Genomic DNA, 14,639 nt, shown 5'->3' with positions numbered 1-14,639 from the left:
GCATCTGTAGAGCAATTGATTCCACACCAGCTCCTATTTTCAAATATATAATTTGGCTCCTGATTTTGTTGCAGTGTGCTTATCCTGTGTGTGTGTTCTCAGGAAGAGGACCTTCACTGACATAACAAAGTTTTAACCTATTTATGGAAAAAAGTCTATAATTTATCAATGGAGTGAGTGAGGAGGAAGAGATTACTTTGTTTTTCTGGGTACACAAGGGTTGGATTTTTATTTTTGGCTTTTTCATGTCAGTGTCATTATTGAGGTACAAATACATTGCACAAACCTTGGGAAGAGAAGTTGACAACTTCCCTCAATATATGATGTTCAATGCTCCTACATTTGCCATCAGCTTGCATGGAGATGATGGTTCTGTGAGTCAGGGTTTGGGAATATCTAGACATGCATAAGAGAAGGTGAAGGAAACTTTTACAGTTGAAGCTGGAAATTCATCATTTTTTTCCCTTCTATACCCTAGAAATGGAGAAAATTATCTTCTCCTGTATATGAGCTTTGAAATACCCTCTACTGCCTAATCACTGAAGACTTTAATTTTCATCCTTGCTTCATTAAAGCTGCTCTGTTATTAACATAGGAGAAAAAAATACCATTAAGATTCTCAAGACACTGAATAGAAGAAAATCTTTGAGTCTCCAGGAACAGCCCCTTAGTCATAGCTGCATTTTACAACTCAAACATGATTAAATTAGCAGGAAAAGTACTTCCCTTCAATGTACAATTTGCTGTCAGATTCTTTCTGGAGAGGATAATACAAGTAATGTACCTGCAGTAATATTGGAGTGCTGATCTAAAATAATTACATACAATAAATATAATTATGCATTCCAAAGTGTTGGAAAATGCAGAACATTTCTGAGCGCACCACCCAAAGTAAAGCCTCCTGGGGACTGTGCTGGAGCAGTGACATTCAGTACACATCCATTCAGAATCACTTGCTAAAGTAGATTACTAATAAGTTGCAAAGGTCATGAAAAACGCAGTGCATTTTTTTTGGTGGTCTTGAATCTGGGTTTAACATTTATACTGTCTAGAGAGGCGTGTGTTCAGCTGGTTGTTGCCACCTTCCGATTTATTATTTTTTTTAGGATGGTGGCAGGTAGAGGGGTTCGTTTGCTAGATCTTCAGATAGTTTGAGTACTGAGTGATAGTCTGTGCAGGTGTTCCATCATCACCTTTAATCCTTTAATTTTCTAAACTGAAATGGTTGCAAACAAAACATCAGTGCAAAATCTCAGTATTGCTTTGTGAAGATTTAAGACAATAAATTCTGATGTTTAAAAAAAGGGGTGGGGGGAGACATACTCGAAAAACTCCACTGTTTTATATTAGGTGATGAGAATGCGATTATAGGTGTGTTTTGAGTCGTTTTCCAAATGCAAGTTTTACTCTAACATAGTAATTTCTTTTCTGGTCTCAGAAAGGTAAAAACATTTGCCATGTTGATGTGTTTCTCTTTGCTTTCTTAGAGCGACAGTGCTACCTAGTGCTCAGTTAAGGTAAAGGCAGCTGTCTGCACTGACTATTCAAAATCGCTGAATTTATTTTTAGTTAAAAGATGTGTCGGTGGAAATGACAAGCGGGCGTGGATGAGCATGCCCAGAACGAGTGCTCTTGCAGATCAGCAGAGTGGTTGTCCATGTGACACGGCACACCAGGCGTGCAGGGCCGGTGTGGTGACCTGCGTGGTCTTCCTACCTTTAAAACCATGTTCAGCCAAGAGTCTGTGCCAGCTCCATCAACTGCGGGAGAAGACATGGGCAGTCCTGCTCCATCCTTGGGGCTGGGGTAAGAAGAGAGCAGCTCCATAATGAACCTGTTCAGTTGTGCTGTAGAGCAGTATGTGAGCTGGAGACGGTCATCTCAATGATAGAAGATCCTTTCTTCTCATCTTATCTTGCATATGGAGATGGAAAGCTGAGCACTTTTAAAGGAGGATAGTTGGAAGTTAAAGGTGGCAGAAAAGCAGGAGGGAGGGATAGAAGGTGGAAGAGATCAGTTGTGCAACAGCTGAAGATGAAATAAATACATTCTGTCCCAGCCTCTGTGCCTGTTGGTAATGGTAGGAAGTGTTGCTCCCAGGAAAGATGCTTCAGGTGTCAGGAGGCAGTGAGGATAATAAAAATGTGTCTGCATTTATTGGTGGGAGGGAAGAATAAATAGAATCACAGAATGGTTTGGGTTGGAAAGGACCTTAAAGATCATCTAGTTCCAACCTCCCTGCCATGGGCAGGGACACCTTCCACTAGACCAGGTTGCTCAAAGCCTCATCCAACCTGTCCTTGAACGCTTCCAGGGATGAAGCATCCACAACTTCTCTGGGCAACCTGTGCCAGTGCCTCACCACCCTTCTAGTGAAGAATGTCTGTTTTATATAATCTAAATCTGATCTTTCTTTTTAGAAAGTGCCTGCTGTGCTGCCATTCGAGTTGTTGCAGAGCAGGTTGGATCACACACTGGAGATGATGTTGGTTAGGGAAGCTGATGCTTTCTTTTTGCATAGACCCTTTTTTAGCAGCTTTGTATGGACTGCCACTCCTAATCCCAAACTCACTGATGAGCTGAATGTGCACTCTGTTAGGTAGTCCATAACTAAAGGAGGAAACTGTTATTTCCCTGTCTCCTGTAATTGAAAAGAGTGCTTGCTCCAGTATCTCTGCTTGGTTTCCATCTCCTGGTACTGTGTTATCTCTCTCTTAACTTCTTCCTCTCTGTGTAACCTCTGAGAATTTTGGTGTCAAAGATGTTTGCTTTCTGCAAGCAATCTCTTGCTTTCTACTCATGGATGTCCTGCTACTTGTCTCAAGGCTCTTTGTTTTGCAGTGAAGCTTAACTACAGCTTGTGTTGCTATTATCATCTTCAATTTCCGTATTATTTTCACTGGTATTGTAAAAGTCTAGATTTAATTACAGAGCATGTATAAAGGAGAAATTTGAGGGCAGTGTAGGTCTGCAGGCCTAAAGAAATGTTTGCAGAGGGAATGGTCCTTTTATAATATTCATACTTTAGTCACTGGTAATATTTCAGTTGCAGAAAAAGCCAGAGCTGCTGATGTTTTGGGATTTTTTTTAATTGTTGAATTAGTATGTTTTAAAACAGTTGCAGGTAAACTCTCAGTCAAAAGCATGAGTGATTATGAAATACTGGTTAGTTGTTGCATTTTCCACTCAACATAAGATGTACATCTTTGCATGGCAGTGCCTAAGGAAGCAGAAAAAGGATATAATCAAGATCAGTATGAGCTCTATGCTGCCTAAATCCTTTCCATATAAAATATTCCTGGTCAGCCTAAACCGTTTTTGTTTTTAATGCTGGGAATGTGTCAGAATGTAATCTCTCTTCTCCAGAGTCAAATGGGAACGTGCCCAGAATACCATTGATCTCGGATTAATCTTGGGAGGTGCTGTACAGTAGATCTGTATGCCCGAATCCGTAAAGCAACCAGTTATTTGAAATCCCCTGGAAGTTACTGTGTGTATTGTCAATCCTTTACACATGAGCGGATCTGGGAAGGGGTTTTCATCCTCTGGTGAATGTCTGATTAGGTCAACTGAAAGAGATGATGTGAATGAAGTTGTTTTCTGAGAGCTGTGACGTTTGGAAGGATTGTGATATTTCAGTTTAGGAATTCATGATAGAAGGAGATTCTAGTAGAGCACAGTGTGGCAACAGGGAGTCTCCTGTGGAGGAAACATGAGTGTCCCACCATTAAATGAGAAGTCAAGTGATCCTTGGTAGAACCAACCTGTCTCCAGAGGCAGTGCTGCGTGGTTGGTCATCCCCTGCCTCCCTGATCAGCCTTTCCAAATCAGTAGGTAATGGAATAACACTAAATTCAGATCAAGTTCTTAATGAGACGTGATACTTCAGGAAAGACTCTTATTTTTATCATCATAATGAAGATCATAAGACTAAGGATTACTTTAGTATTATGTATTCTTTGAAAATGAGAGGAAAAACTGTCATTAGGACTATATGAAGACCTGTCTGATGCACTTAGCTTCTTTTTGATACTACCTCAGGTCTAAAACCAACACACTGAATTATTTTTTCAGAAATGCTATTAATCTGTGGTACTCACTATAGCTGAACATTATTGAAAGAAATATTTAATACAGATTTGGATGTGTCTATCTCTAAGTAACGGAGTTACGCATTTAGTAGGGTATTACTCAAGCCTTAGAATATAAACCAGAAGTCATCTAGATACTGTATTAAACAAACAAACAAACAAAACACACAAAAAAGGCCAAAAAAGACCTACCAACTTGCCACTTCTGTGCAAGACATTTGTGTTGTGACGCTCAGGTATCAGCCGTAGCCCTAGCTGTTAAGGACTCGAACCTGGAACAGGTCACTGGCACAGTCCTCTATAGCAATCTTTGTGGTACTGGTGAAGTGTGGTGTTGCAGGAGGGCTAGAACTTCTCATGAAGGTCCAATATTTTTGCAGACTTGCTGTAGGTCCTTTTGGCTGTGTTGGTTCAAATAATGGACAAAACCTTTTCTGAGAAAACTAAAATTTTGTAAATCTTGCCCACATTAAACATTGTCAAGCAGAAATACTTTCATCAGTATCAGGAATAGTGTGGCCAGCAGGAGTAGGGAAGTGATCGTGCCCCTGTACTCGGCACTGGTGAGGCCGCAGCTTGAATCCTGTGTTCAGTTTGGGCCCCTCACTACAAGAAGGATGTTGAGGTGCTGGAGTGTGTCCAGAGAAGGGCAACGAAGCTGGTGAGGGGTCTGGAGCACAAATCTTATGAGGAGCAGCTGAGGGAACTGGGGTTGTTCAGTCTGGAGAAGAGGGGGCTGAGGGGAGACCTTATCGCTCTCTACAACTACCTGAAAGGGGGTTGTGGCGATGAGGGTGTTGGTCTCTTCTCCCAAGTAACTAGTGATAGGACAAGAGGAAATGGCCTCAAGTTGTGCCAGGGGAGGTTTAGATTGGATATTAGGAAAAATTTCTTCACTAAGAGAGTGGTCAAGCATTGGAACAGGCTGCCCAGGGAGGTGGTGGAGTCACCATCGCTGGAAGTGTTCAAAAAACATATAGACGTGGCACTTTGGGACACGGTTTAGTAGGCATGGTGGTGTTGGGTTGATGGTTGGACTTGATGATCTTAAAGGTCTTTTCCAACCTTAACAATTCTGTGATTCTGTGAAAAATTGTTGTGCTTCCTACTAATTGCCACACACTGCGGTTTTCTTGGTTTTTTTTCTCAGATCTCTACTTTTTCCTGCCTTACTCTGGCAGTGATCTTCCCAGCCGCTTCCTGTTACAGTTAGCTCTTGCTTCAAGGCTTTTCATGTGGTGATTTGTAGGAGACATCCATAATTACATACTTCACATGGGAGTTTTAGCAGCCATTGAGGTCGGTAGTCCAAAAATAAGACTTAACTGCTTCCTTTAAAGTCATGTAGTTTCTGTTCATGATACTAGATAGTAACTAAAAAAAACCCCTTGTCTCTGAACATGTAGTAGTTTCAAATAAATGTAATTGATTTCCAAAGTAAACAAGGTCAATAGATAAAAATGTACAAACATTAGATTAGTTCATTTAGTTATACAGAGAATCACGCAACAAGACCTTTTGTTCAGTGAAACTTTTGTTTAACTTGTTATAACATCTTCTCCAGAAGTAGTTAGGCAGTATGAAAAGAAATCAGAAAAGTTTAAATCTATCTGGACATACAATATTGTGTTAGAAATACAGGTTAGATATATTGTGGGGAATCAAAAATAATACAGAAAACATTATAGGTAAGCATCTATTTTTGTGCAAGCTCTATGATAGCTAATGCAGTACTTCAGGTTTTACTTTAAAAATAAAAGATGAATGCTTGCACATGTATGGATTTTTACATTAATGAAATACATTAGAAGTGGTACCAGTAATTTTGGAAACTTATTAGAGCATTCTTTACAAGTTAGCTGGCTAATACAGTGGATAGTCTGATTGGTGAAAGAGTATGATTAAAAAGAACAGCTTTCTAGGAGGTTAATTCAGGATCACCTTGTAATGAATGTGCAAGCACTCAAGATATCCTGAAAGTGTTATGGATGCTAGAAATACTGTATTTTAGCACTGAAAAAAATGGCTGCTATATTAGTCTGAGAAGTTGAAACTATTAAGGGTGTTAAACTAATGAGGTAATATCATTACAGTATGCAGAATTAATTTTTTATGTATTTTCCTAGCAGATGTATTTGGAATCAAAAAAATTAGAAGCTGGTGAAGTAAGTCTTTAAAATAATGTCTTGAAGAATAATTTGAGCTAATAAAGTTACACAAAGAAATGTGTTTTCTTCAGACTATTGCTATTAACATCATCTAAATGCAGGATCAGCTCTAAACTGCATATCATCCCAAATTCAAGACAACTGAAATAATCCAGTAGGATGAATATGCAGGTATTTTACTTCAGGGTTTCCACTGAAGTGGAACACTAGTTTGTGTTCCTATCAGATAACCCATCTGCTCAGGGTGAGATAGCAGCAGCTCAGGACATACACACTCCAGCAGAATTGTACCTACTTGTTCCGTGCCTGACAATCAGTGGTGTTAAGCCTAAAATTCGTGTTTTAAATAGTAATGCAAGTAAGGAGATATTGTCCCAAAATCAGAACATAAATTTTCAAGACATCTTTGTCAGATCTTTAGATACTTTGGCTAATTTTGCTAATAAGTCTGTACTATACCAGTACGTCTTCCTTTAGTACATTTTTTATATGCTAATTACTGAGAAGCTTCATCATAATTTATCATTATTGGTGTATAAACTGCAAAATCACATTTTGCTTTTGTGCATCTCAAGAATACTAATGCAATAATAGCTCAATTGTCTTATAAAAAGTCATTAAATGCAGCTTCTCTTCTTCAGTTGATCACAGCAGGGTCTGGAGAATCTCCTGTGGTAGTTGAGCGAGACCTGATGCTGTTGTGAGGATTGGTTGTCAGCAGGGCTGCAGATGGTTCAGGAGAGGGGAGAGAAGCAGGTGACAGCAGGACGTGCAGGGTGCAGCTGAAGGGATCCGTCCCCGGCTTGTTTTCTAGCTCCTCTTAGTCTGGCTGTTCTCAGAAATATTTGTCCTTTCAGTAATTTAAATAAGTTTTTCTCATATTAAAAGTTTCAAATTCTTTGAAAGGAACAAGAGAGACAGATTTACTTCTCTTGATTTCTTTTTTTAATTGAGTTCTGAGATTTTAACTCTTACAAGTCTCTTGTTTCTAAGTCTTATTATCTAATGGCTGTGATTAATTCTCAGTCTTAAAAACTTAGTCCTTAGTAGTAGGGCTTACTTAGTCCTTTTATAGCCAGAAAAGTGGTGTCAAGAGAATGTGTATTAGATACAGTTCTAGAGATCATAATAAAGAGATGTCAGTCAAGGAGGGGAGCACAAACTTCAGTAGATAACCTCCAGGAGAACTGAGCTTTGTCCAAGGTCTTTCACTGGTGCTTTGTGCAGCATGACCGTATTCTCATTGGTAAAATGTGCTTAACCTTGTCAAGAGTTTTCTGAATAGAAAAAAAAATCATCTGCCAAGCATTTTGGTTTTTTAAAGCTAAACCCCATTCCTACCAGTTCAGAAACTAAGAAGTTGCAATACCTTGACTAAACTTTTCCCTGGTAGCAGCTTCTAAAAACTATGCAGTGCAAGTAATCCACTGAAGCTTATCAGATTTACTGAATCCTTTAACTTTTCCTCAGCTTTCACTTTTGAAATCACAGGAGCGACGGAAGCATTAAACTTCTGTGATTTTCCTGGCGAGAGGGAAGTTTTGTGTCAATTACAAGAAGGTGCCAGGTAGCTACTGCCAAAAGCGTTGACTTCAAAATTGCAGACAAATAAGTTACAGAAAGATCTTTGAGCTGAATTCTCAGGCTTAGAAATGAAGAAATACAACTATCAGGTGCCATGGCTCTTGTTAAATAAGCATCTTATCAATGAGAGTTTTACCTCTTCAAACAAGATACAAGTAGGCAATTTTAATAGCAAATGTCATATAGACATTTGACATCTTGCTTAAAGTGCTGCATTAGATTGAATGAAGAGGGAACACATTAGTTGGATTAAAAATTATTTCACTGATAGATCTCAACGTATCTTTCCCTTAAAATGTATTAGCGGGTGGAGTTGTACATAGTTTCACCAGGAATAGCTGTTTGTGTAAAGATATGTGGTACCTTTTTTAATAGTCTAGGCAATGATGCAGTTTTTGCAGGTGACATTTAAAATCCTGGAGACTGACCATCAGAGCGCTGGAGTCATCCAAATGTGGAGGGATGCAGCTGAGTTCCAGGCAAGATGCAGGAGCAGAGAATTATGTTTATACTTATCCATCAGGAGGTTATAGTGCAATCTAGAAAAGTTTTAAGGTGCCTTTATACATATATATGTGTGTCTGTGTGTTTATTTTATATATATAAACATATATATAAAGCTCAGTACAAAATTGCATTTGCTTTATGTAGAAACTTACGCACAGAAAAGAGGAATGTTAAGAATTCTTTAATTTTGCATCCAAAGCCATAAGAACTATTGGTAACTAGAAGCTGAACCAGAACAATTGTCTTGAGTACGCTGCAGCATAGGCCATTAAGCATCTGAAATCTGCTGTGAGATAGTGGAATCACTGTGACATGGAGCTTGAAAATTACTATTGAAACCTTCAGGAGATATGTTTTAACCTAATTACTGTAAAATCTCTCTGACCTGTGTCCACAGGCGATGGAATGCCAGGATCACAACATTTCTATCCTGAATATTCTGTAATGCTGAATACCTGTTGCATGTTTTCATGGATTGTTGGGTGTGTACATACGTAACGTGTAAAACTTTTTCTTGAATTTCTCAAGTGTCTTATTGAAAAATATGACATTCTAACTAAAGTGGTAACCCAAAGCACCAACTCTAACCATAGTAGGTCTAATAACTTCTCATTACCAAGGCCATAGGACCTCTCTTTGGAATCATCGTGGCATTGCTTTGACTCTTCCTGCTGCAGCAGGAAGCAAAGACATGAGTTCACCTACTCTGTGGCTGAGGTGTGCTATAGTTTTGGGGACCTCAATACTACCTAGGGGTCTTTTTTTGATAGTTAACAGCACTATGAAATGCTGCATTCGTGGTACGGGAAGCATATATCCCATGGACTTGTCTGGGTGGATGCGTGTTGCATGGTTTCCCATCACTAGGAGGACTTGGAAGTAGTGACCTAAGCCATCTTGTCAGGGTCATGTGGCTGTTAGTATCTGCCAAAAGCTGGACACTTGTTTTTGTTAAAATAGTGTGAGGATATACAGTCTAGAGATCAAAACCTACCACTTCTTTTTCCTGGTTCTGTCCTGTTTAACCTGTGGAAAGTCCCTATCCTTCAGGTGAATGACTCCAGGTGCTTCTGTGTGAAGTTGAGCTCTGCCCAGCTGAATGTTTCTCATTCAGTTGGTGAGAGTTTGGCTGCAGGGTTTGGTTCATCTGTATGGATTGAAGAGCTATCACCTTTGCTGAGTGATGGTCTGTGTTCTCCAGTTGGTACAGTTGCTTGATGCACCAGCTCAAACACCTTCAGCTGGGTCCCTGACTGCAGTCTCAGAAGTCCTTCCATTCCCTGGACATGGATAAGAGAAAAGAAACATGTTTCTGAGAAAAGAAAAATGGCAAAATTTCAATCAGTGTGGTGCTAAATGAGTTTACTTTAAGTGACTATTAAAAATCAGTTTTGGCTTTTTGTCTCTGCAGAGTTTACAGATGCTTCCTCAACAGCGGAAAGCCATAGCAAAATTTAAGGAGCCAGCACATGCTTTAGCATTTCAACAGAAATTCCACAGGTAAATAATTAAGTGCTGCTGCCACCTTAGTTCCTTCCCTCCCTTCAAAAGATTAAATCAGTCTCCTCTTCTCAGTGTTTCTCTTAAGCCAATCAAGTATCTTAAGCCAATTAGTGGCCTTCATAGAACCTCCTTGTTTGTTCCTCATGCCTAGAATCAGTTTGAGTATCAGGTTTAAATTTCTTTTATCTTTTAACAGGCACATGATAGATCTGTCCCACATAAACGTGGCACTGATAGTTGAGTGATGTCTGCTGAGAGAAATCCTGACACTAACAGAAGCATACTGTGCAGCTACACAAGACGCAGTGGCAAAACCATCGAGTTGTGAAACCTTTCAGCTTAGTCTTTAATTGCTGTATTGAACTACAGAAGGCAGCAAGATGTCCTCCAGAGAGCTGAACTTGAGAGGATCTGCAAAGGTGGAATTTCTGTTCGGTTTGTTCACGTTCCGTTGTAACCACGTGGAACTACAGATTTTTTTCAAAATGTTTTCGATGCATGTAGACACTGTTCTTCAAGATGCTACTGTGTGACCACAGTGACTTGAGAGAGAACGTTTACATCGAAAGGTTTAAAAACTTTCTTCATAGCAAAGAATATTTGATAATGGTTGCTCTTATCTTCAGTGCAAGGTATTTGAATGAAAACTTACTTTTCTAAACAAAACACATTAGTCATGTTGTATATCTGAGAGCACAGAAGGTATTCTTGCATAGATTTAAACGCGGTCTACTTCACTGAATAGCAGTATGCTGAGAAGCTTTGGAGGTGACACTGGAAAATTGTAGTTTTGATCTTTGTAAATATGTTAAGTCTGTCTTTGCATTTTTCTATTCCAACGCAGACTTCCATCTTCTCCTTCCAACTCCATTTACTCCATAAAACCCTATGTAGGAATAACACTGCTGTATTTTCCCTTGCCTTTTAAAAATAAGGGTCTTTGCCCTTCAGTAGCATCATGGAGTAGTGAACTCCAAGTTGTAACTAGGTTGTTTTAAATGACGTTGCCAGATATAAGGAAAAAGAAATACTTAGTGGCTCGCTTAAAAAATGTTACACAGGAAAAGTGGCGCATTCATAATAGTTCTTTTGGGCAAGCGTTTCATGACTGCCTTATGCTTTATTTGATTAGTTTTTTTCTTTGAGATTTATTTGGTGACTAATGCTGAACCATAAGAAACCCATAACTGAAAGGACTTGGTTTGATGTGGTGGTGTTCCCGATAAATACAGGACTGTAAGGACATTGTGAATCTGCTGGTGAACGTGGCAGTTCCCAAAAATTATGTGCAAACATTAAGGAGTTTATATTTTATTCAAAGTAAAATCCATAATCTTTCCTTTTGGTTAGAACCATCTAGATGGTGTTGCCAAAGGAACATTTTTTTTCAGTGACTTCTGAATAAACTTATTAAAATGTCATCTTTATATTGGATTCCAGTTTTTATGAACATTTCCTTAGTTTTTAGACTGTGAGCTTTTGCTTCATCCTTTATTTTAGGAGTACTCTTAAGCATTCCACCTACAATTTGAATGGGGGGACTTTCAGAAACCTTATAGGTTTGTTACCTGAGTGACCACAGAAGGACAGTATTGGTATGTAATGCAGCAGCTGTGGATGGTGTCCAAAACAGGCATGCTAAGTGTGGAAGAATGAACTAAGCAAGTTCATAATAGCATAGATTTTTTTTTTTTTTTTTGGAAGATTTAATGGTGACCAAGTCACAAAGACCTCTTTGGCTTTCTTACAGTTTTGGTCCAGATTTTCAATTAAGTAGAAGTTACTAAAAATAATGATTGAATAATAAATACTGTCAAAAGTCTTCTAGATAAAACAGCTCTTTGTTCATTGAAATAATACAGAATAATGTGGTACTTTGGAAATACTGCTCTGGGGAAAGAAGATTTAAAGAATACTCTAGGCCCATTTACAACTTAGTGACGAGACGCAGTAACACCGTGAGAATTTTTGCGTGGAAGTGAGTTTTACACTCTTCTGTGTAGGTCCCCATTTATACGTAATGCTTAATAACATCCAGCACGATTACTATACATAAAGTGCTGTTAGTGCTTCAGGGTAGACCCAGGCCCAGGACAGAGCACGAGCCGCAGGTAGGAAGTGCCCAGTGGGAGCCGACCCTGAAGACTCATGCGAGCTGATGGTGGTGACTGGCTCTGCCACGTGCTGTTAATTCCTCACACCGCGAGCACTAGGACCCCTACGCTGTCTCCTCAGGTTATGTAATTTTTATTTCTAAGAAATAAATGCGTATCTTTAAAACAAGTCATTAAACAGTTATTCATCCGGCTGTTAGGAAGCAGCTTCTCTGTAACGAGAAGGATGGGAAGACATCTCGGAGTGGAGCGATAAGAGTGCGTGTCTGGAAATCTGGGTTAGATGCAAATGCCAGACAGGCCAGCAGCTGAGTTCAGCAGTAGGAACATCTGCAGTTGATCAGCTGTCCTGTCAGAAGCAAATGTTATTGGGGTTAGAGGGTTTCTTGGAGCCTAAGAATATGGGTTTGATTCAAAAGTCAAAGAAGTTTGTAGAAACACTCCTGCTTTGGGTTTTGAATCCATCCCAAAGAGGCTGCAGCCAACTTAAGTTTTAACAATTCAGTTGGGTTTTAAAAAAAAATATTTTTTTGAGACAAATGTGTGGCTTTGGAATAAAGATATGAAATAGCCTCAGATCTATATAAATGTAGGAGGCAATGTAAGCAATGCCTGTTTAATGACTAGATGCATCCTCTTTAAAGGTGGTTGCAGTAGATTATTGCTTGTGCGTAGACGTATGGACGAATCACTGGTGATGATTTTAGCTGCTTATTGCAGTACCTGGGTATCTTACTATATGTAAACTTACTATATGTATGTATGTCTATATGTATTTTATTATACACATACATACATACTCACGCCCTGTATTGTCACCGTATCTCTCTAACATCTTAAACTCAGTAGCAAAAGTAGCAATTAGGCGAGTCATTTGTTAAAATGTTTGTGTTTTGTTAGTTCTCAAATCCTAACTTAAAAGTGGATCTCCTGGCAATGATCAGTTTGGATGATACAGGTCTTTTAGATCCATTTGTTGTCTCCTCCCAAAACACCCCAAAGGAAGTAGAGGTAAAGATAGATGGACGTGTTCTTGCCATGTTCTCTTTCAGCACACAGTAAAATCTGAGCATCTTGAGTTAACTTTCTTGGAAGATCTGTTGCAACCATTATCTTGTTCTTTCTTTATCATGCATTCAAAATACGATGCAAAATGCAGAAAAAAGGCATTTAATGTAGTATGTAAATATTGACCTTTTAAAATTAAAATGTTACTCAAAGTGCTTACAGTCAACCACATCTTAGCTATTTGTTAGTTTTTTGTGTTGTCTTATCTAAGTTTAATGGATATAGTTCCATAAATGTTGATGTGTTTTTGTGTATATCTTCAAATTTTTATAAAGATGCTAGTAAGTCAATACATATATCCTGATCTGTGTATTATTTGTTCACAGCTTCTATTAGCGTAACTTTATAATGATTTTAATAGGCAATTCCAGTAGGTGATTATATGAAGCCAACTTTTTTTCCAAATTATTTTGTTTTTTTCTTGTAGCACTGGAGAATTCACTTTATAACTAATCATATTTTGCCTTGACTAAAAGATTGGCCATATGATCTGTGGTATTTTAGTAGAATGTTCTACTTCATTTTTTTTTTTAATTAAAAAAAAAAAATCTCTGTCCTTTAACTTTTGAGGGGAAATACAGTGCACTGTCAGACCAAGGCATGGGGTTTCTACGTTTGTTCCATTGTGCTGTACTAGTACAAATTAGGTCTGTCGTGTAATATTGTTCTCAAAAGTTTGGGATATTTTGGTTTTACACGTAATTCAAGTTGGTCATGTAACACGTTGGTTCATCACAATGTTAGTGGCTGATGTGGCACACGTACTGTATGATGGAATGATGTGCAGTGTTTGAAAAGCTCGGTATATTTGGTGCTAGGCAGGAGGAGGACAGGTCCGTAGCATCTTCATAGCTGGAGGAGCTGCCTTGCAAACGTTTATCTATAAGTAGTGGTAGAGAACAAATTTAGACGGGGGTATTGTTCTTTGCCCACATACATCTCCAATATGACTTCGGGAAAGAAGAGTAAATACTAGGACCCCGTCTGTAAAGTATCTTCAGATACTTAGTTTATTCCCCAGTTTAAATCTGAAGATTCACTTCAGATTTCCAAATTTCTGTAAAAAAAGTCCTTCTAGCCATTAAAATGCCAAGCAGACTGAGCATTTTGGTTTTCGATGTTACATTTCCACTGCAAGGATATAGAGGAGTTTTTTCGTATAAAACTGTAGGTTATTTCAGAATAACCTTGAGGGTCATCTTCGTTTTTTCTTAACATGAGCTAGCTACTTGGAATGAGAAAAAAACCTTTTACTTGGTGCTGAATTTTTTTACTTTTTTCTAAACATAGTATCTTTTATCTGTTTAGCTTGAAAATTGTGCGATTTTCCTGGAAGCTGCTGTAGGCGCTTCCTGTTGTTACACACCGTAACTGCGTGTCTGTATGTGTGTGTGGGTGCGTTGCCCTTATAGCTGGGGTGAGAGGGTGGGCGGGAGGGTGTGGGGTTCCATTTCTTGGGGGTTTCTTGCCTGTTTTTTGTCTAACTCGGGAGATACCCTGGATTTGTTCTCTGGCATAGTACTGTGTTCTCGTCCTTCGCGTAGGACTGTGTTTGTTATGTGGGTCGTGGTACTCAAAAGGTAGAAAGCTTCACCTGCTCACTG

At 38.9% G+C, this 14,639-nt stretch overlaps 1 protein-coding gene across 1 annotated transcript in view; it reads left to right on the top strand.

Moving 5' to 3' along the window:
* Positions 1–10,098, top strand: part of RBM33 (RNA binding motif protein 33) — a gene marked incomplete at both ends in the record, with an annotated part of 101,348 nt that extends 91,250 nt beyond the window's left edge. Inside the window, 2 exons of the mRNA XM_081996525.1 lie at positions 9,762–9,850; positions 10,050–10,098. Of these exons, the coding sequence (XP_081852651.1) occupies positions 9,762–9,850; positions 10,050–10,098 (138 nt within the window). The remainder of the gene's footprint in view (positions 1–9,761; positions 9,851–10,049) is intronic.
* Between the last annotated feature and the right edge of the window lie 4,541 nt (positions 10,099–14,639).

This window comes from Phaethon aethereus (genome assembly GCF_964289735.1).
Source record: "Phaethon aethereus genome assembly, chromosome: 2".
Classification (NCBI taxonomy): Eukaryota; Metazoa; Chordata; class Aves; order Phaethontiformes; family Phaethontidae; genus Phaethon; species Phaethon aethereus.
This window is presented reverse-complemented; position numbering and strand designations above follow the sequence as displayed.